General features: G+C 43.6%; 1 protein-coding gene across 1 annotated transcript in view; it reads left to right on the top strand.

Moving 5' to 3' along the window:
• Positions 1-23,190, top strand: part of LOC142298956 (N-acylethanolamine-hydrolyzing acid amidase-like) — a 109,613-nt gene that overhangs the window by 17,616 nt on the left and 68,807 nt on the right. The window contains exons 3-4 of the mRNA XM_075341804.1: positions 7,714-7,840; positions 10,515-10,605. Of these exons, the coding sequence (XP_075197919.1) occupies positions 7,714-7,840; positions 10,515-10,605 (218 nt within the window). The remainder of the gene's footprint in view (positions 1-7,713; positions 7,841-10,514; positions 10,606-23,190) is intronic.

Raw genomic sequence — 23,190 nt, forward strand, 5'->3', positions numbered from 1 at the left:
GAGGCCACACCATCTGACTGCAGACCCCATCAGCCCTAGACGCTCATAAAACCTGCAGTGGCGGTCATCCATATCCCTGACCGCAAGCCATGAGTGGTGTCACGACACATACAAAAACTGACAGTACCTGTTGCCTTATCAAACAAGACCTGTGGCGTCTCTGAAGAGGATCATCACCCTTGGCGCTGGATCGATGTCCCTGGGGTGACACAATCGCTTCCAGCCCTGATTGGAGCAATCATACTGTGACACGCGATTGCTCCTTTCAGCGTGCTGAGGGGCAGTTTTACCCCGCCATGAGTGCTCTCTTCCAACTCAATACGGTCTGGAGATGTGAGGAGAGCAAGTCCCCTGCTGTTATCCTGTTGCCCTGTGAAGATCCTGCTGCCCTTCTGAGATCCCTTTACCCTGATGCTGAGCTGCTGAGATTCTGCTGCCCTGCTGCGATCCTGCTGCCCTGCTGTCTTCCTGCCCTGCTGGGATCCTGCTGCCTTGCTGCGATCATGCTGTCCTGCTGAGATCCTGCTGCCCTGCTGCGATACTGCTACCCTGCTGTCTTCCAGCCCTGCTGCAATCCTGCTGTCCTGCTGTGATCCTTCTGCCATACTGAGATCCTGCTGCCATGCTGTGATCCTGCTGCCCTGCTGTGATCCTGCTGCCCTGCTGAGACCCTGCTGCCCTGCTGCAATCCTGCTGCCCTGCTGCGATACTTATACCATGCTGTCTTCCAGCCCTGCTGCAATTCTGCTGTCCTGCTGAGATCCTGCTGCCCTGCTGAGATCCTGCTGCCCTCCTGCGATACTGCTACCCTGCTGTCTTCCAGCCCTGCTGCAATCCTGCTGTGATCCTGCTGCCCTATTGAGATCCTGCTGCCCTGCTGTGATCCTGCTGCCCTGCTGTGATCCTGCTGCCCTGCTGAGATCTTGCTGCCCTGCTGTCTTTCTGCCCTGCTGGGATCCTGCTAACTTGATGCGATCATGCTGTCCTGCTGAGATCCTGCTGCTCCTCTGCTGTCCTTCTGTTAGTAAATAGAAAAATTTTAGTTTTTTATTCTTCCTGTCCTTGCTCTTTTCCTCCCTCAACACCTACCATTCTGCCACCAAGCGCTTATGAGGTACGTGATTGCTTTTTAAGTTTTGGCTTTTTTTTTTTTTGCACTTCATCCGTGTGTACGTTCTTCGGCCACTGATCAGTAACACACATCACTGACCAGTGTCCGTGCTCAATTTTGGCATGCACTTTTTTTGCGGATCCATTCCCCGCACACCCTCTTTTTGCACCTCATTCATGCATACGTCCTGCGGCCACTGAGCGGTAATACACATCACTGATCGTGTCCAATGCTTGATTTTGGACAGCATTTTTTTTTCCTCTGTTTTACCCCTCCCTTTTTGCACCTCATCCGTGCATGCGTGTTGCAGCCACCGAGCCACTGATCAGTGTCTGTGCTCGATTTTGGCCAGGACTTTTTTTTTGTCTTCTTTTTGCACCACATACAGTCAGGGCCAGAAATATTTGGACAGTGACACAAGTTTTGTTATTTTAGCTGTTTACCAAAACATGTTCAGAAATACAATTATATATATAATATAGGCTGAAAGTGCACACTCCCAGCTGCAATATGAGAGTTTTCACATCCAAATCGGAGAAAGGGTTTAGGAATCATAGCTCTGTAATGCATAGCCTCCTCTTTTTCAAGGGACCAAAAGTAATTGGACAAGGGACTCTAAGGGCTGCAATTAACTCTGAAGGCGTCTCCCTCATTAACCTGTAATCAATGAAGTAGTTAAAAGGTCTGGGGTTGATTACAGGTGTGTGGTTTTGCATTTGGAAGCTGTTGCTGTGACCAGACAACATGCGGTCTAAGGAACTCTCAATTGAGGTGAAGCAGAACATCCTGAGGCTGAAAAAAAAGAAAAAATCCATCAGAGAGATAGCAGACATGCTTGGAGTAGCAAAATCAACAGTAGGGTACATTCTGAGAAAAAAGGAATTGACTGGTGAGCTTGGGAACTCAAAAAGGCCTGGGTGTCCACGGATGACAACAGTGGTGGATGATCGCCACATACTTTCTTTGGTGAAGAAGAACCCGTTCACAACATCAACTGAAGTCCAGAACACTCTCAGTGAAGTAGGTGTATCTGTCTCTAAGTCAACAGTAAAGAGAAGACTCCATGAAAGTAAATACAAAGAGTTCACATCTAGATGCAAACCATTCATCAATTCCAAAAATAGACAGGCCAGAGTTAAATTTGCTGAAAAACACCTCATGAAGCCAGCTCAGTTCTGGAAAAGTATTCTATGGACAGATGAGACAAAGATCAACCTGTACCAGAATGATGGGAAGAAAAAAGTTTGTAGAATAAAGGGAATGGCACATGATCCAAGGCACACCACATCCTCTGTAAAACATGGTGGAGGCAACGTGATGGCATGGGCATGCATGGCTTTCAATGGCACTGGGTCACTTGTGTTTATTGATGACATAACAGCAGACAAGAGTAGCCGGATGAATTCTGAAGTGTACCGGGATATACTTTCAGCCCAGATTCAGCCAAATGCCGCAAAGTTGATCGGACGGCGCTTCATAGTACAGATGGACAATGACCCTAAGCATACAGCCAAAGCTACCCAGGAGTTCATGAGTGCAAAAAAGTGGAACATTCTGCAATGGCCAAGTCAATCACCAGATCTTAACTCAATTGAGCATGCATTTCACTTGCTCAAATCCAGACTTAAGACGGAAAGACCCACAAACAAGCAAGACCTGAAGGCTGCGGCTGTAAAGGCCTGGCAAAGCATTAAGAAGGAGGAAACCCAGCGTTTGGTGATGTCCATGGGTTCCAGACTTAAGGCAGTGATTGCCTCCAAAGGATTCGCAACAAAATATTGAAAATAAAAATATTTTGTTTGGGTTTGGTGTATTTGTCCAATTACTTTTGACCTCCTTAAATGTGGAGTGTTTGTAAAGAAATGTGTACAATTCCTACAATTTCTATCAGATATTTTTGTTCAAACCTTCAAATTAAACGTTACAATCTGCACTTGAATTCTGTTGTAGAGATTTCATTTCAAATCCAATGTGGTGGCATGCAGAGCCCAACTCGCGAAAATTGTGTCACTGTCCAAATATTTCTGGACCTAACTGTATGTGTATTTGTCCTGCAACCGCTGATCAGTATACGGTTGTTTGGTTTTGCTGTTGTATTTATGTTTTATAAGTGAAATAAGAATCAGATAAAATATAAAATTTTAGATTAGTTAATTAGTTAATGGGCCTAGATTCATTAGGCACAGTAAAACTATACTGTAGCATTCATCGTCTACTACAGTATTATGCTACTGAATATAGTCAGGGTTAGCTCAGAACTTTTATTTTTACTAATGTCCATTTAGTAAGTTTCTTTTTTATTTTGCCAAATTTTAATAGTCTCCTTTTTCTTTTCTTTTTATTTCTAGATTCTCTCCTTTTGCACAAAATAAAAAAAGTTTACATCAAACATTCTCACACACACATGCACACACACGTAAATAAAGTATTGTACACACACCAATATCCCACTCGTCCCAGTTGATCCAGAGTCCCAAAGAATGTATTCGGTCGAGGAAGCATATGCTGTCATTGCCTCCGACACTGATAGTGAGGGAGAAGATCCTACTTTCCTTTATTCCTACCACTCCTCATCCTCCCCCAGTGATGCGGAACCACCAGGCATACGCCGCAGGACAAGAGGCAAGAAAGAGCCCAGGGTAAATGACCCCCAACCCAGCACAAGTGCTACTGACCCCCAATCCAGCACTTGTGACCCCTTTTAGATGTCCGCCCCTCAAGATTTTGCACCACGGATTCTGGATTTTAGTCCCCAATCAGGAATACAGTTTCATACTACCAATCTCTTAGAAATAGACTTTTCTATTCTATTCTGTTCTATTTCTATTCAAAGTCTTTTTCTCTGAGCAGGTTGCAAGTCTCATGTGGTGGAAACAATTTTGTATGACCAACAATTTTGGGCCCCAAACCCTGTTTTATCATTTTCTAACTGAACTCCCATTGACGCAGTAGAAATTATGAATTATTGGGGCCTGGTTCTTCCCATAGGCATAGTGAAGAAGCCAGGCATGCATCAGTATTGGAGTGTTGATATTTTATATAACACTCCAGTATTCCACAAAGCTATGGCCCGTAAGCGTTTTGAGGACACTCACAAATTTTCAAATTTCAGTAACAATTTGAAATGTCCTTCCGAATTTTGACAGACTTTTAAAAATTCATCCAGCCATCGATCTTTTCAGCAACAACTTTGCTGAACTTACATGCCCCAAAGGGAAATCTGCTTGGAGGAATCCCTCATCCACTTCGAGGGGAGGCTGAAATTCCATCAGTACCGTTCCAGTAAGAGAGCCAGGTATGGGATTAAAGTGTACAAACTGTTGAAGAGTACCTCAGGGTACACCCTCATGGTTAGAGTTTACGAAGGAAACGATACCTGGATGCAACCCCCAAAATGCCCAACTGCTCTGGGGTTGAGTGGGAAAATTGTGTGAGATATGGTGCACCCACTGCTGCATAAGACTTATCACCTGTATGTTGATAAGTTTTATACCAGCCTCACACTCTTCAAATCTACCTTTGCCAGAGCTACCCCAGCTTGTGGTAATGTGCACAGATACCAGAGGTGCCTTCCTACATTGCTAAATGGGCAGCTGCTCTGGAAGGGCAGAGCCCAATGTAGCACCACTGTCACCGCTGTTTGAGGTACCTCTGTACAGGTCCACATGCCGGACTGTGCCCTGAGGTACAACAAAAACATGGGGGTAGTTAATCTCTCTCAAATGCTCCAGCCCTATAGTGCCATGCGGAAGGCTAAGATTTGATATAAGAAGCTGTTCATGCACATCATACAGATGGCATTATACAAGGCTTTCATGCTATCATGATGTGCAGGCCAGACTAGCACCTTCCTTTAGTTCCAGGAGGTTTTAGTCAAGGCCCTGAGATTTGGAAGCGAGGAAGGAGCAGGCCAGAGTACCTCTGGAACGGAAGGTACCTGTATAGCACCAGGGCAACATTTTCCAGGTGAAATCCCCCAAACAGACAAAAAGGAAAGTTGCAAAAAAGTGCCTAGTGTGCCACAGCAGGGGAATAAGGAAGAACACCATTTTCCATCAGCCCCTACAAACCTAAATTGTGTATGAAAGACTGTTTTTTCAAAGTCTACAACTGCCCAAGGACTACATGTCTATGCTAACCTGACATTCCCTACACAACTCACACATGCCAAACTGACGCACTCTACACAACTCATACATGTCAAGCTGATACACTCTACACAACTTGGATATGCCAACCTGACGTACTGTATACTACTCACACAAGCCAACCTAATGTGCTCTATACAACTCACACATGCCAACCTGACGTATTCTACACAACTCACATATGCCACCACATTATAAAATTCTCATATAAGATCACCACTCCAAAACGTCACTCCTTCCTTTCCAAACTCTGCAGTGTGCTCAAACATTGTTTAGCCACATACAGTGGGTACAGAAAGTATTCAGAACCCTTTCAATTCTTCACTCTTTGTTTCATTGCAGCCATTTGGTAAATTCAAAAAAGTTCATTTTTGTTCTCATTAATGTACACTCTGCACCCCATTTTGACAGAAAAAACAGAAATGTAGACATTTTTGCGAATGTATTAAACAAGAAAATCTGAAATATCACATGTTCATAAGTGTTCAGATCCTTTGCTCAGACACTCATATTTAAGTCACATGCTGTCCATTTCCTTGGGATCCTACTTAAGATGGTTCTACTCCTTCATTGGAGTCCAGTTGTGTTTAGTTAAACTGATAGGACTTGATTTGGAAAGGCACACACCTGTCTATACAAGGCCTCACAGCTCACAGTGCATGTCAGACCAAATGAGAATAATGAGGTCAAAGTAACTGCCCAAGGAGCACAGAGACAGAATTATGGCAAGGCACAGATCTGGCCAAGGTTACAAAAGAATCAGACTGTTTTTGAGTCTGACATCTGTTACCGCCCACCTTCAGCTTTTTGTAAATCTGCCAGAAGCCTAAAGGGAAGCAGACCATGTACCAATTATGTACAAAGATGCCCACTCATGTTCTGAGTAAATAAACAATGAGGTACCACAGGGTACCAATCAGCCTGGGACAAGTGCAGCTTTTCCTAAATCTGCAACCCCTGCTCTCAACTCCCTGAAAATGCACTCTACAATTGGGCCCACACTGAAAATTTGTTTGGATCCTTTAATTTGCTAGGTGGAAATTCCCTGACTCTCAAACCTTACACAGGTACTTAGCCACCCCGGCTTTAGCTAGTGCTCTTCTGTCCCCGTTTTTAGGACATGGAGTAGAGCAGGTTTTGACAGCATAGCTGAGTGGGGAGGTGACTCAGATTGGCCCTCACTGGATGGGTTTAATTCTGCTTCAGATCCAATTCCATTGGGGAGCTGGAGAAGTTCTCAACTGAAGCATTTCTTAAACACACTTTCCCCTGTATGCAATTTTCGCCGGGTAGGACCCTTTTTGAATTTTTGAATCTACTTGTCTAGCATCGGGACCCATTAAATGTCCTATTCTTTACTGGTCTAGCCTCCAGATCAGCTATCCAAACCTTTCATTTTGCAATGGGAAAGTGACTTACGTATAAACTTCTCACCGGAGCAACGATCCAGAAAATCTAGCCAATTAGTTGTCCATTAGCTCAAGACTACAAGAGTCGAATTGTAAATTCCTCTCATGTAGGCACAGAGTCCCCTCTCAACTACACACAATGTTTCCTTCAGTAGACCCGGTGTGTTGATGGAGTAGCGGGGCAGAGGGCACTTATGTGCACATCTTCTGAGATTGTAACATATTGCAGCCCTTTTGGACAAGAGTAAGTCAAATAATCTGCAAAATGACGGGTTTTATGGGAGAAATGGGCCCGGTATTATACCTACTACAGAAGAGTGAGATGTCGTTTCCCTAGTACAAACGGTCTCTCTTAAGATTTTTGATCATGATGGCCCACTCGTGTGTCCCTCTTAACTGGGGGAAGGCCATCTGTCCACCTGTGTCACTTTGGATCTCGAGGGTTAATGACATTATGCACATGGAGGACTTGAATTCTTCCATCCATGACACTTATGATTAATTCTGGGCCACCTGGTATTATTGGCTTGACGTTCAGCAGACAGACAACTATAAGGAGACATTGAGATAATTGGAGAGAGGCATCTTCTCGTTGATCGCAAGAGGAGTAGACGTCCCTTAATCCCTCCTCCCCCACCTGCCCTCCCCCCATTGTTTTTTTTTTTTCTCTCTCTTTTTCTTTTCTTACTGTTTCTCTTCTGGTTTGGCCTCTTCTTCTCTCAGAATCTGGTATGGTGGGGTCTTTCGTATTCTTGTAAAAGTTATTTTCAGCCCAGTGTATAACTTTCTTTTATGATATGGATTGTTAATTGTATGTAATCCCAATGGTGTCAATTTAAATAAAGAATTATAAAAAAATCTGCAACCCAAAGTTTGATGGTTGAGGCTCTAAACATAATCCTAATTTCATCACAACATTGTCAATATTTGTAACATTGTAACCCAGCAGAATATATATGGAAGGTTGCCATGTTGACATCAATGAGAATATTGGAACATCCCCTTCAACTTTTGGTAATAACATAAATATTTGTACATTTTTTAGGGGATGCACAAGTATTATAGCTGAAGACCCAAAAGGAAATATTTACCACATGAGAAACATGGACTTATTCTATTCAGACCTGTTTAAAGAAATCACAATAGATGTGGATTTTATTAGGAATGGAAAGGTAAAATCTCTTCATGATAACTCTTAAAGGTGGTCTCCAGACTGTATGTTTATCATTTAATGCTCTTATCACTGAAAAACTACAGGACTGGGTTTTCTAATTACCTTTCTTTTGTTTTTATTTTATTTATTTTTTTTTTAAAGAAAAACATCCTCGCTATAATGTTATATAATTATCACTGAAGCAGTCAGGTATATACCAGGCCCCCTTCCTTTACTTTTGGCAGTGTATGAGTCACCGTACATTGCACTATGAGAATGTGTTTAGTGCCCGGAGCTTTTTCAGATACTGACCGTTTGTCACATGGCCAAAGGAACATACAAGTGCATCTCAATAAATGAGAATATCACCAAAAAGTTAATTTATTTCACTAATTCAATACAAAAAGGGAAACACATATATTATATATAGAGTCATTACACACAGAGGGATCTATTTCAAGTGATTATTTCTGTTAATGTTGATAAAACACTTAGTCATCAGGGGACTGTGGTCAAGAAACCCAAGGCTTCGATATAATACGGACTTCCAGCATGGTGTGTCTGGGCCTGGCATAGCGCTATGTCAGGCCCGGACACACCATGCTGGAAGTCCGATTTATACTGAAACCTTGGGTTTCTTGACCACAGTTCCCTGATGACTAAGTGAATTAAGAAACGCGTTGGGAGGTCTAAGAACGTATAAGGTCAGATTGTTGCCATTTGAGGGGTACTGTGAGGCTGTTGTTTCTGCCCCTCCTCTATTGGACAACACCTTTTTGCTGTATTTACCACAGTGATGTTTAACCAATGGTTTTGGTAATATTCTGAACACTAAAGGTTAATGTGAAATATATCTTGGTATGCACATTGGTGTGACAACTGTCCAATTCTTGTCACTTCCAATACTTTTATGCACGGTGAGGGACTCTCTCACCGTTTTTGTCTTCTTTGGTAATAGTGGGAGCTTTACACTTGCTCCGATCATATTTTTAGGTTGGTTTTACAACCTTATATGTTGTGTGGTAAATATTTTAATTATTAGGTATTAAAAGTTATATTTTAACTGTCACCACACTATTGGTTATACCAATTGCTTGGCTATTTTACATTATTATTGGTAAGCATTGACACATTTATTCTCTAATGTTGATAAAACACAATGAACCAACATCAACAGATGACATGGCTCCCCAAACCATCACTGATTGTGGAAATGTCACTAGATCTCAAGCAGCTTGGACTATGGCCTGTCCACTCTTCTTCCAGGCTCTGGGACCTTGATTTCCAAATGAAATGCAAAATTTACTTTCATCTGAAAACGCCTTGGACCACTGAGCAATAGTCCAGTTCTTTTTCTCCTTGTCCCAGGTTAGACGTTTCTGGCTTTGTCTATTAGTCATGAGTGGCTTGATACAAGGAATGCAACAGTTGTATCCCATGTTCTGGATACGTCTGTGTGTGGTGGCTCTTGAGCCATTGACTCCAGCAGCAGTCCACTCCTTGTGAATCTCCCCCAAATTTTTGAATAGCCTTTTCTTAACAATCAAGGCTGCGGTTGCTTGTGCACCTTTTTCAACCACACTTTTTCCTTCCACTCAACTTTTCATTAATATGCTTGGATACAGCACTATGTGATCATCCAGCTTCTTTAGCAATGATCTTTTGTAGCTTACCCTCCTTGTTGAGTGTGTCAATGACTGTCCTTTGTAGATGTAGAAACTTGGCACTCAAGATAAATGTGAATAGTGGTCTTTTATTGAGAAGAACTTGTAGGACCAGCACAAGCACAGACGTTTCGTTCAGAGACCTTCATCAGTGTGCGTGCAGAGGGTCCTCAGAAGGTATAGCAACTATAGCAAACGGCGTAGCCGGGTATTATGTGGTGTCCCAGAAGTGCCATGTGTAACAACTCAATGACTGCCCTTTGGACATCTGTCAAGTCAGCAGTCTTTCGGTTGATTGTGTATACTACTGAACCAGACTAAGGAACCATTTTAAATGCTTAGGAAGCCCTTGCATGTGTTTTGTAATTATTCTAATTTTCTGAGATAATGACTTTTGGGTTTTCATTGGCTGTAAGCCATAATCATCAACATTAACAGAAATAAACACTTGAACTAGATCACTCTGTGTGTAATGACTATATAATATATGTGCTTCCTATTTTTAATAATAATTATTGAATTACTGTAATAAATTAACTTTTGATGATATTCAAATTTATTGAGATGCACTTGTACTTTCTGCATAGAGACTGAAAAGGGTTGAGGGTAGCAGGTACAAACCTGAGCACCACTGCAATGCTAGGGAGGCAGGAAGTAGTTTCAATAAAAAAAAAGTAATGAAATGTCATTATTCTTCATGAATAATAAGTCTAAATAAAAAAGAAAGCTTGTCATGTTGAACTGCAATCTGATCTATGGGCAGCAGGTTATAGGGCATGAGGAGCTGGCCAGATTGAGTCTCCAATTTATTGGAAAATATTCCGTATAACTTGTAACTTGGTGATTTGAAAACCTGCCTAATCTCGACTTAGAAGTCAAGAGCGTAGTCCTAATTTATGATTGACATAAAATCACATACTGTCATACAATGGATCTGGTAGAGCACTGTGGTTTCAACTTTAAAGGAAAGTAACAACAGAAGTTTTAAAAGGTCTTGAATGACTTGTTGAACTGTCCTTTAAATTTTAGGTTGCATACACAGGAACGACTTTTTTGGGTTTTGTTGGGCTTTGGACTGGACAAAGGCCATATCAGTTTTCTATATCTGCAAATGCAAGAGGTACAGTACTGTTTATTTTGGCTTGTTTTTTGACTTATAACTTTATTTTATTGCAGCTGTAAAACAAACTCTTTTCTCGGAATGCCTTTGAATAGTCTATTTGATGGAGTCCTTGAATCTTTCTTGAGTGGCTGTGTTAATGGAAACCTGCCAGAAAATACATAGGCAACAAGTAGGGAGAGACCTTTAAATCAAGCCACGCTATACTGGAAGAAGCTATTTTTTTCTGAAAAACCACAGTGCCTCATATGGGCAAATTTATTAAGACTGGTGTTTCGTACATCAGTTTTAGGGCTTGCTCATACCACCATATAGAACCAAGAGAGACAAAAGCGATCAAAGGCCCAATTATTTGAATATCAAAAATATTTATTATTATTAAATTTTTATTGAAAGTACATTGACAATAGGACATGCATCTTGTAACATATGGTAAACAATTACCGGAATCGCATTGTTGAGATTCAAAACATATATATTAATGCTGCATATAGGCATATAGGCAGATACAGTAGGACGTCCCCTGACGAAGGACTCGGGAAGCCGAAACACGTGTCGAGTGTTTATGTGCTGCAAAATCATTTAGGTAAATATCCCTTTAACCATGACATGCCGAAAAGGTCTTTATTTACTCTAGTCTATGTTAGACGGTGAGCTTATTGTAAGCATCATTGAAAGAGTCTATATACCAAATACCAAATAGTGGTTTTGTGCTCTGATGGCGACTCTAGTGGTCTGTGATGGTAATATGTCAATTAGATCCTTTACATGCTAACTTTAGATCTATAGGATTCTAATGACTAATTATGAATTGTGCCTATATGCAGCATTAATATATATGTTTTGTATCTCAATAATGCGGTTCCGGTAAATGTTTACTATATGTTACAAGATGCATGTCGTATTATCCCACTAATGATTTGTAAACTTTCAATGTACTTTCAATAAAAATTTAATAACAATAAATATTTTTGATATTCAAATTATTGGGCGTTTGATCGCTTTTTGTCTCTCTTGGTTCTATATTTGCCCTTAGTATATAGTTCACATATGCTAATAATTCTTCTGATGATGGTTATTATATACAACTGATGTCATAATGCATAGATGGTTACTGTCTAATCTTTTTCTTGTTGTCACACCACCATATAGCATGCATAAGTGCTATCATATGTTTTACTGAATAGTGCTCGGACCAATGTTATACTATGGGGCAGTGCCAATCAGCATTTTTTTTTACTCTTGCCAATTTGCCATGAGAAAGAAATCACTGCATGCTGCGATTTACAGCGTATCTCGGCTCACGCGCATCCATTGAAGTCTAAGGGTGCATGTGAAACATCAGACTGTACTCGGATGTCATCTGAGTGCCATCCGATATACATCTAGACAGGCAATGGAGAAGATGGAGAAATTAAGTTCCCCATCTTCTCTGCAGCTGTGATCCAATTATTGCAATCAGAACACAGTAAATCACACTCCGCTCACGCTCTCAGCAGAGTTTGAGCAGAGTGTCATTAGCATATGGCATCCAATGCTCTATGCTAGCGTGAACCCGGCTTTAAACTCAATTGTGTTAGATAACACATATCAAGAGCAAGAAATTCAAAGTAAAAAATCTTAGATAAAACCACATCTTCAATAATGCATCCAAAATGAAATATACAGACTGTATTATTATAGAGACAACACAAGATCACAAATATACAGTCAAATAGTATGGTAAAACACCTGGATTAATATGTACACCCAGCAACTTCAGTGTCTAAATATAACTACTATGTATATAGGATATAACCACTGAGTGCAAAAAAACTAAGACATTCATGCTGTAAATGGGAAACAATATAGCAGATGAAGAAGAGCCAAGTGATAAAAGGCTGATCTATACTATGTCACTTTACCTGTATTAATATCTCTTTATGTGCCAGCTGAAAAGGGGTATTTACTAACCTTTTTGGTATAATTAATTGGGGACCCCACACGTTTGTGGAGCACATTATATGCCTTGACTTTAATTTGTCTGCTATATTTTTTGTCTTGTGTCAGAATAAACCTGCTTATTTCAAATAACACTAAAATTTATCTTTTTATTTATATCTCTTTAAAAATCTTCACACTATGACAAACAACAAAAAATACATATACAATGAAGATTAAAAAGGGTGTCTGGATCACTTTGCTTTAGACTCTTGAGAGGTGGGGGGTAAAGAGAAAATGCACACTCTTTTTTTTGCGAAAAATATTATTACTTGAGGGGGACCAATCAAAATAGATCTATGTCCTTAGTTTTGCCCTCACAAGGACTATCCCTGCCTGTCAATGGAGTACATCCTTACTTAACCGATGCCCCCATTCCTCGGCGGCTCGCCCTTGTATGACCCTTCTCTCTCCCTCTCAACCAATAATCAAAAACAAGTCTTTATAGTGATGAAGACCACCTAATTCTCTGGCACCAAGCGCATATAATATATATTCACAGTGATAATGTTTCTCAATATGGTCTTTCCCTCAGTTTCACTCCTGCCTGGCCAATGGAGTACACCCTTATTTTCGGTGCCCCCACTCCTCGGCGGCTGGCCCTAAGTATGGCCCTTATAGTCCTAGATAGTAAAAATAGGGTTGCTTATTAGAAAAAAAAATTTTTAGAAAATTTTTTTTTTCCTTTCATATTTTCAACAATAAGGTTTTACACTTATCTGTGAATTCCAAGGTGCCTAGAGAATGTTAAAAATTCTTATGTCATAATTTCCTTATGGTCTGATTTCTGATCTCAATCTCAACGCGTTTCACTCCATACACATAGCCGACGGAGCTCATCAGGAGATTTTTTCTTTTTTAATATGGCATAATAGCCTACCCTAGAAAGGACATTGTCAAAGTCAGAAAATTTCAAGAAAAATATTTTTGCCAGAATATTGCTTTTATAAATAAATAAATAAATAAATAAAGAAGCTGTTCCCCAAAAGAGAGCTAGTCTATATGTAATACCCCTTTATCGTGTCATATCAAAGTAGAAAGGCAGTATATAGCAAAACAAGGGCTAGACCTTTACCTTAGACGTTGTAGTCTCCAGATCTCAGAGTAGTGTGACATACCATACCTCAGATGCTGGGGTTTAAATAGATCTAAGCCCTCCCCTTCAAAACACATGACCATTTTTCGGCTTTTTGATTGGTCCAATAGGGGTTTGCAGAGTAAATTAAATAACCTTGCTCCTAATGGATATTTGTGTCTACTTACAACATCATTGCCCTAATCGCAATATATATTAAGGTCTTATGTCGATCATAAAACACAGAAATTATCTTAAATGTATATTCCCGAAACCGTAAGTGAGAATGCGGTCTGCGCATGCGCATTGCGTCTCTCACAGCCAGGAAGTTCGGCTGTGGAACGCATGCTGCGTTTCATCTACTGCGCATGTGACTCGCCCACCCCAGTACCCAGTGGGACCGGGCACGAAATCCTGTTTGTGACGCCAAAATTGACTCGCCCACCCCAGGGCTGTGGGACACCCGGTGCCGGGCCGGACTAGTACGGTGGTAGTCAGTGGTGGCTGGACCCGGCTCCGTGGCCCTGGTAGGTGTCAGTAAAATATGTGGCTAGATGAATAAAGTTTGTGTTCGTGACGCCACCTGTGGTATGCGGCTAATAAGCCACCGCTGCTGTATGAGGCCTCCGGGGGATGTTATAGCAGCAATGGTGGTACTGCTCCCCACAGGTGGAGCAATGCCCGGGACACTGTTGGTGCTTGTGAGTGTCTATGCAGATGAAATAACAGAGGCAACTTCAAGGGTGCAGTTCAAGTTCTTTACTCACAATTCTTGTCGGGGCCCAGGGCCCTTGGACTGCTGGGACCACTGTCAGGGACCTCCGCCGTTTCTGGGTGATTCTGAGAGTAAAAGCCGGTACCCTTCTCTTTAGTGTCTCTATCTTCTGCTGTCTTCCTTAGCCTTGCCTTTGATAGGATAAACCTGGCTTGGCCTCCACTACAGCCTCCAGGCTGAGGGGTCACCTGTCGGCTGATTACCCCTTTTCTGAAAGGTCTGCTATGGGTTCTGGCCCGGGGAGTTTACAACATTCCCTGGGCCTCGGTTTTTACTGTTTGGAGATGATCTTTGCACTCCTCCAGTCTCTAGGGACCGTCCCCTGTTGCAGCTTGATCCCTCCACCGATGTTCTTGTGGAACAGGCCACCGCAGCTCTAAACTGCCCTGGACAGCTCTACAGACTACCCGTGGCCCTGCGACTCCTTCTGTTCTCTGCGTGGTGTCACCTGGACCCTCCGAGTCCCAGGATCTTCACCAGGAAGCGTCTCTTTCTGTTTCTCAGCTCCTGACTGACTTGGAGCTTTCTTTCCTTTCTCTTCTCCTCCTTGCCTCTCTTCGACTTCTGTTGCTTTCTCTGTGCGGACACTCTGAGCTCACAGAGCTCCTTTCTCTTTCACAGCTACATGCTGGCTCCTCACTCTCTCACTCTCTGAGGTAAACTGAAACTCTGACCTTCCTCTCTGCTCTACACTCGGCTGGCTCTCCCCACCCCCCGGTTGCTAAGCTACCACCCTATGGGAGCAGGGATGGGTCTTACAACCCCTCCCAGCATGCAGCATGGGAGGGTTACTGCCACTATCCCTTGTCCCAGTGTGTGCCTAGCAATGGGTGTAGTGCAGTTTTACCAGGGGACCGGTGTTCACTCCCTTCCTCACCCAGAATGGGGCATCACACCGCTGATGGTGTGCAATGACCTGTGGCGACGGAAGCCTCAGGGGCGCCACACTCCCCCACAGCGAATCCCAGCACGTCCTCGGGCTGAAAAAACAACAAAACATGTGGGAGAAACTGCAGAAACATTTTTGTTATGCATAACATAAAACAATAAAACATTTCTTCCCTTTATGGGAGGCAAAAATTCTTGAACGTTGCAAACTTCTTATAAAGAAACATCTAAGTGTGCACTTTCAGTTCATTGCACAGTTCGGGCACTTCCCCCATAATTCTGGTAGGGGGCACAACAGGTGCAACTATATACATTCTTGGCTACAACAAGTCCAGTAGCCTGGCAGTTCGTTTCTTTTTCAATCAACAAAAGTGCAAAAAAAAACCTCAACCAGCCACTAAGTCCAGTGGCCTGGTTACACAGGACACATAAGACATCACATTCACCGGGGCCCACATTCCAGTTCTGTGGTCCGGTACATAAACAAAGGGGGGTGACTTCTTCAAAAAGTACAAGGGGCAGTAAGGCAGGAAAGGGTGTCATCTTCGAAAAGCACATTAGGGCAGCACAAAAGGGACATCTTCACAAAGAATGAGGGGCAGACAGGGGCTATATACAGTTCAGCATCTTCTTACTTCTTTACATGTAGGGATTCTTCTCCGGCTCCCCACCTGGCAGCAGGTAGACAGCGGTCAGCACAGTCTGCGTCTGCTGGTCTTGGCGGGCCGCGCCTGGCATGGCAGCGGCCCGTATTGGAGTCGCTGCTGTGACCGATTCTTGACGGGCCACACCTGGCGTGGCTGTGGCCTAGGCTTGGCGGGCCGCATCTGCGGCGTGGATTAACGTCGCCGCTGCGGCGGGATCTTGCTGGTCCGAGCGGGGTATCGCTGCTGGGGCCTGAGCTGGACGGGCCAGGCTTGGCGTCGCTGCTGCGGTGTGGATGGGCGTCGCTCCGGCGGCGAAATCTTGGCGAGCCGCACCTGGCGTGGCTGTGGCCTGGATCGGCGTCGCCGGGCGTCTCTCCAGGGACCGCGGGCATGGCAGCGGCGGTTGGGGCACTCGCGCCAGCAGGGGCAGCATGGGACTCACCCAGATCTAGGCTGGAGATGTTCTACAGCAGGATCGCCATCGCTGGTGTGGACTCTGGATGGACGTGGGCATCACCCCCACACAGGCCTCGCTGCACAGACTTCTGCAGACTCCTCATGGCCAGCACCATCTCCTTCCCCCATGCGGCTGTCTCCCGTCCGCTCTGCTTCTTCATCCCGTCAGCCATCCTTCCGACCTCAGCCTCCAGCTCAGCGGCGGTCACAGGCCTGATCCAGGGGAGCTCCCCCTGGCCTCCGCTTACAGGAGCCATCTTCTTTCTTCCTCCATACAGCAGCATTCTTAGCGCGCCATTTTTCTCTCCTCCGCTCTGCATAGCGGGCACTGCTTCGCGCTCTTTCTGGGCAAGACCAAGGGGGATGGGCTTCTCTTCGCGCCCTTTCTTCTGGAACGCCCCCCTTCTTCTCGCTCTCTGTAGCGCTAATGGCGGCAGTTTTCACAGTGAAACACGCAGTAACACAGTCTTTTAAGCGCAATTCTTCAGGCGCACAGTACCCAGTGGGACCGGGCACGAAATCCTGTTTGTGACGCCAAAATTGACTCGCCCACCCCAGGGCTGTGGGACACCCGGTGCCGGGCCGGACTAGTCCGGTGGTAGTCAGTGGTGGCTGGACCCGGCTCCGTGGCCCTGGTGGGTGTCAGTAAAATATGTGGCTAGATGAATAAAGTTTGTGTTCGTGACGCCACCTGTGGTATGCGGCTAATAAGCCGCCACTGCTGTATGAGGCCTCCGGGGGATGTTATAGCAGCAATGGTGGTACTGCTCCCCACAGGTGGAGCAATGCCCGGGACACTGTTGGTGCTTGTGAGTGTCTATGCAGATGAAATAACAGAGGCAACTTCAAGGGTGCAGTTCAAGTTCTTTACTCACAATTCTTGTCGGGGCCCAGGGCCCTTGGACTGCTGGGACCACTGTCAGGGACCTCCGCCGTTTCTGGGTGATTCTGAGAGTAAAAGCCGGTACCCTTCTCTTTAGTGTCTCTATCTTCTGCTGTCTTCCTTAGCCTTGCCTTTGATAGGATAAACCTGGCTTGGCCTCCACTACAGCCTCCAGGCTGGGGGGTCACCTGTCGGCTGATTACCCCTTTTCTGAAAGGTCTGCTATGGGTTCTGGCCCGGGGAGTTTACAACATTCCCTGGGCCTCAATTTTTACTGTTTGGAGATGATCTTTGCACTCCTCCAGTCTCTAGGGACCGTCCCCTGTTGCAGCTTGATCCCTCCACCGATGTTCTTGTGGAACAGGCCACCACAGCTCTAAACTGCCCTGGACAGCTCTACAGACTACCCGTGGCCCTGCGACTCCTTCTGTTCTCTGCGTGGTGTCACCTGGACCCTCCGGGTCCCAGGATCTTCACCAGGAAGCGTCTCTTTCTGTTTCTCAGCTCCTGACTGACTTGGAGCTTTCTTTCCTTTCTCTTCTCCTCCTTGCCTCTCTTCGACTTCTGTTGCTTTCTCTGTGCAGACACTCTGAGCTCACAGAGCTCCTTTCTCTTTCACAGCTACATGCTGGCTCCTCACTCTCTCACTCTCTGAGGTAAACTGAAACTCTGACCTTCCTCTCTGCTCTACACTCGGCTGGCTCTCCCCACCCCCCGGTTGCTAAGCTACCACCCTATGGGAGCAGGGATGGGTCTTACGACCCCTCCCAGCATGCAGCATGGGAGGGTTACTGCCACTATCCCTTGTCCCAGTGTGTGCCTAGCAATGGGTGTAGTGCAGTTTTACCAGGGGACCGGTGTTCACTCCCTTCCTCACCCAGAATGGGGCATCACACCGCTGATGGGGTGCAATGACCTGTGGCGACGGAAGCCTCAGGGGCGCCACACATGCGTTAAGATCACCTTGCTCACTGCGCATGCGTTAGGGAATAACATATCGCTACTAGTATAACGTTTGCTTTTTGATTCATACAAGTAAGGGGACATTATTTCAGGAGGTCCGCTTACTTAGAAATCAACAGGGGCAAGATAAAGGGCAAGGACTAACATTTTTATTATTTTAATTAAAATATACTTGTATGTATTTCCTACCTCTGCACTTCCCAATAGTGACCAGTAGATGTCCTCAGAGTACACGGTTTGTTTTTATACATAAGGGTACTTGGTTTCATTTATAAATAACACTAGTTTATAGTTGTTTAGACCAATGATATATATGTAAACTATTAGTTATATACGTGGGGAATAGACAAGACATCAGTCAGAGGACAACTTCAGCAATAATTTTCTTCCATATATATTAAGATGGGGTAACCTATTCCGGTCCATACATCCCTAGCAGGTAATTTAAGACCAACTTCAGCCTATGTGTCAGAAACAAGGTATCCCTCCCCCCAGCATCACCACAATCACAGAAAACAGTTAAAAACTAGCTATTCGTTCAGACCGTCAGGACTAATTGATCTGAATCGGTAAATCCACTTGCATTCCTTTTGGAGCAATACTTTATTCCAATCTCCTCTCCTCGGTGAGGGGGACACTTGTTCAATTGCAGCAAAATTTATACTCTGCAAATCTCCTCCATGGACAGATCTTACGTGCCTTGACACTGGGGTATCTCTCGCATTCCGAATATCCCCTAAGTGCTCTCCAATCCGTTTACGGAATTCTCTCTTTGTTTTCCCTATGTAGTTCATGGGGCAGATACAGGTAATTAAATATATCACTCCCTCAGAACCACAATTTACAAACTCCCGTGTCTGATAGGTCTTTCCGGTACTGGTACTTGATGTTTCTTTTTTTTGGGCAATCCATTTACAAAATGTACAATGTCCACATCTGAACGTCCCCGTTATTTTTCTATCTAGCCATGTCCCCATGGCCCTTGGGGCCTCATAAAAGCTGTGGACTAACCGATCTTTTAGGGCTCTCCCTTTCCTAAATTTTACTGCAGGCCTAGATGGAATATAGTCCTGTAAACTTGGGTCGGCCCTAAGAATACCCCAGTGTCTGCGTAAAATCAACATTACTTCCTGATTGCAATTGTCAAACGTGCCAATCAGGCGCACTATCTGCTCAGAGGCTTCTTTCTCTTTAGGAACAAGGAGATCATGCCTATCACTTTCAATTGCCCCCTTTATACGCTCTAGTTAGAACATCCGAGGGATAACCTCTCTAAGAAAACCTAGCCCGTAAGTCTCTCGCTTGGTTGTGAAAGGCACTGTTTGATGAGCAATTTCTCCTTAGTCTGAGGTATTGTCCCCTCGGGATCCCTCTTTTTAGTGGAATTGGGTGATGACTTGTCCAATGGAGCAATGTATTTGATGCGGTAGGTTTGCGGTGAACTTTAGTCTGTATAAAGCCCTTCTCATCTTTACTTAAGATGACATCTAAGAAAGGTAAATCATTCCTCTGGATCTCTGATGTAAAAAACAGCCCTATGGTATTTTTATTCAACTCTTGCACAAATTCTCCAAATAGGTCCTGTGGGCCGGTCCATAGAATCAATATATCATCTATGAACCGACCCCAGAACAGCAGGTGATCAGTCCATATCGACATACATCCCTGGAAAAGCAGGGGGCCCCCCGGTGTGACCTAAGACCGAAGTTTACACCGGTGGGACCAAAAAAGAGGTAAAAAATCAGATTATCAATCTTTCCACTTATCTGTTAACAGAGGAAGATATGAGAGTCTTAAGCAAAGGACTCTCATTTGTTCCTACTGAGCGTTATGATGCTTTTTCTTGGACAAAGGACGTGGCTCTCTTCGGAAGAAAGCTAAAATGGAAGAAATTCTTCCATGACACTGATAAAAGTAAAATGGAGGCTCTGGGGATTACGCCTGAGGATAGGGATACCTTTTGTACACTCTGTGATCTTCAAGAAGAAGGAGAACGGGAACCAGGGACAGGCCCATTCACTTCACTTAAAAATAAAAGCACTAAATCACCACCAAGAAGTGATCTAGATAGTGTGGATATTTTTATGAAGCTGGTAAACGAGGATCTCTCACAATTATGACTATTGAAACAGAATGGTGCGGCGAACCTTAATAAACAAGAAATAGATGCAATGGTGGCCCTAACAAAGAATAACAGCTTTGTACTTAAACCTTTAGATAAAGGAAGAAATATTGTCCTCCTGGACCATGAAAGGTATCTATCCATGTGTCTTGACATTCTGAAGCAGAGGGATAACTACCGCACACTGAATGAAGATCCTACTGAAATCTTTGCTGGATCTCTAAATACAATTATTAAAGCAGCCTTTGAAGAAAAATTAATATCTAAAAACGAACTTGAGTTTATGACCAATAAGTTCCCGACCACACCGACATTTTATGCTCTCCCAAAAGTCCACAAAGGGACGTCCCCCTTAAAGGGACGCCCAATTGTGGCTGGGATTAACTCTTTGACACAAAATGCAGGTATCTATCTTGACATAATACTAAGGCCCTTTGTGGTGTCCTTATCTTCATACCTAAGAGATACCAGTGTTCTTTTAGGCAAGATAGATGGGATTACTATGGATGATGATACATTCTTTGCATCCATTGATGTAGAGTCCCTCTATAGTTCTATACCTCATGATAAAGGACTAAGGGCTGTCAGATATTTCCTGGAAACAAGGGGGTTACAGTATGAAAAACATAATCGTTTTATACTGGACCTCCTGGAACATGTGTTGAGCCATAATTTTTTCATCTTTAACAAAAAATATTACCACCAGCTCAGGGGCACAGCGATGGGGTGCTCGTGTGCCCCATCGTATGCCAACTTATTCCTGGGCTGGTGGGAGGACACCATGGTTTTCCAGGAATGTATGTCGATATGGACTGATCACCTGCTGTTCTGGGGTCGGTTCATAGATGATATATTGATTCTATGGACCGGCCCACGGGACCTATTTGGAGAATTTGTGCAAGAGTTGAATAAAAATACCATAGGGCTGTTCTTTACATCAGAGATCCAGAGGAATGATTTACCTTTCTTAGATGTCATCTTAAGTAAAGATGAGAAGGGCTTTATACAGACTAAAGTTCACCGCAAACCTACCGCATCAAATACATTGCTCCATTGGACAAGTCATCACCCAATTCCACTAAAAAGAGGGATCCCGAGGGGACAATACCTCAGACTAAGGAGAAATTGCTCATCAAACAGTGCCTTTCACAACCAAGCGAGAGACTTACGGGCTAGGTTTTCTGAGAGAGGTTATCCCTCGGATGTTCTAACTAGAGCGTATAAGGGGGCAATTGAAAGTGATAGGCATGATCTCCTTGTTCCTAAAGAGAAAGAAGCCTCTGAGCAGATAGTGCGCCTGATTGGCACGTTTGACAATTGCAATCAGGAAGTAATGTCGATTTTATGCAGACACTGGGGTATTCTTAGGGCCGACCCAAGTTTACAGGACTATATTCCATCTAGGCCTGCAGTAACATTTAGGAAAGGGAGAGCCCTAAAAGATCGGTTAGTCCACAGCTTTTATGAGGCCCCAAGGGCCATGGGAACATGGCTAGATAGAAAAATAACGGGGACGTTCAGATGTGGACATTGTAAATTTTGTAAATGGATTGCCCAAAAAAAAGAAACATCAAGTGCCAGTACCGGAAAGACCTATCAGACACGGGAGTTTGTAAATTGTGGTTCTGAGGGAGTGATATATTTAATTACCTGTAGCTGCCCCATGAACTACATAGGGAAAACAAAGAGAGAATTCCGTAAACGGATTGGAGAGCACTTAGGGGATATTCGGAATGCGAGAGATACCCCAGTGTCAAGGCACGTAAGATCTGTCCATGGAGATTTGCAGAGTATAAATTTTGCTGCAATTGAACAAGTGTCCCCCTCACCGAGGAGAGGAGATTGGAATAAAGTATTGCTCCAAAAGGAATGCAAGTGGATTTACCGATTCAGATCAATTAGTCCTGACGGTCTGAACGAACAGCTAGTTTTTAACTGTTTTCTGTGATTGTGGTGATGCTGGGGGGAGGGATACCTTGTTTCTGACACATAGGCTGAAGTTGGTCTTAAATTCCCTGCTAGGGATGTATGGACCGGAATAGGTTACCCCATCTTAATATATATGGAAGAAAATTATTGCTGAAGTTGTCCTCTGACTGATGTCTTGTCTATTCCCCACGTATATAACTAATAGTTCACATATATATCATTGGTCTAAACAACTATAAACTACTGTTAGTTATAAATGAAACCAAGTACCCTTATGTATAAAAACAAACCGTGTACTCTGAGGACATCTACTGGTCACTATTGGGAAGTGCAGAGGTAGGAAATACATACAAGTATATTTTAATTAAAATAATAAAAATGTTAGCCCTTGCCCTTTATCTTGCCCCTGTTGATTTCTAAGTAAGCGGACCTCCTGAAATAATGTTCCCTTACTTGTATGAATCAAAAAGCAAACGCTATACTAGTAGCGATATGTTATTCCCTAACGCATGCGCAGTGAGCAAGGTGATCTTAACGCATGCGCAGTAGTTGAAACGCAGCATGTGTTCCACAGCCGAACTTCCTGGCTGCGAGAGACGCAATGCGCATGTGCAGACCGCATTCTCACTTCCGGTTTCGGGAATATACATTTAAGATCATTTTTGTGTTTTATGATCGACATAAGACCTTAATATATATTGCGATTAGGGCAATGATGTTGTAAGTAGACACAAATATCCATTAGGATCAAGGTTATTTAATTTACTCTGCAAACCCCTATTGGCTATTGGACCAATCAAAAAGCCGAAAAATGGTCATGTGTTTTGAAGGGGAGGGCTTAGATCTATTTAAACCCCAGCATCTGAG

The sequence above is a fragment of the Anomaloglossus baeobatrachus genome, chromosome 1, assembly GCF_048569485.1.
Source record: "Anomaloglossus baeobatrachus isolate aAnoBae1 chromosome 1, aAnoBae1.hap1, whole genome shotgun sequence".
NCBI lineage: Eukaryota > Metazoa > Chordata > Amphibia > Anura > Aromobatidae > Anomaloglossus > Anomaloglossus baeobatrachus.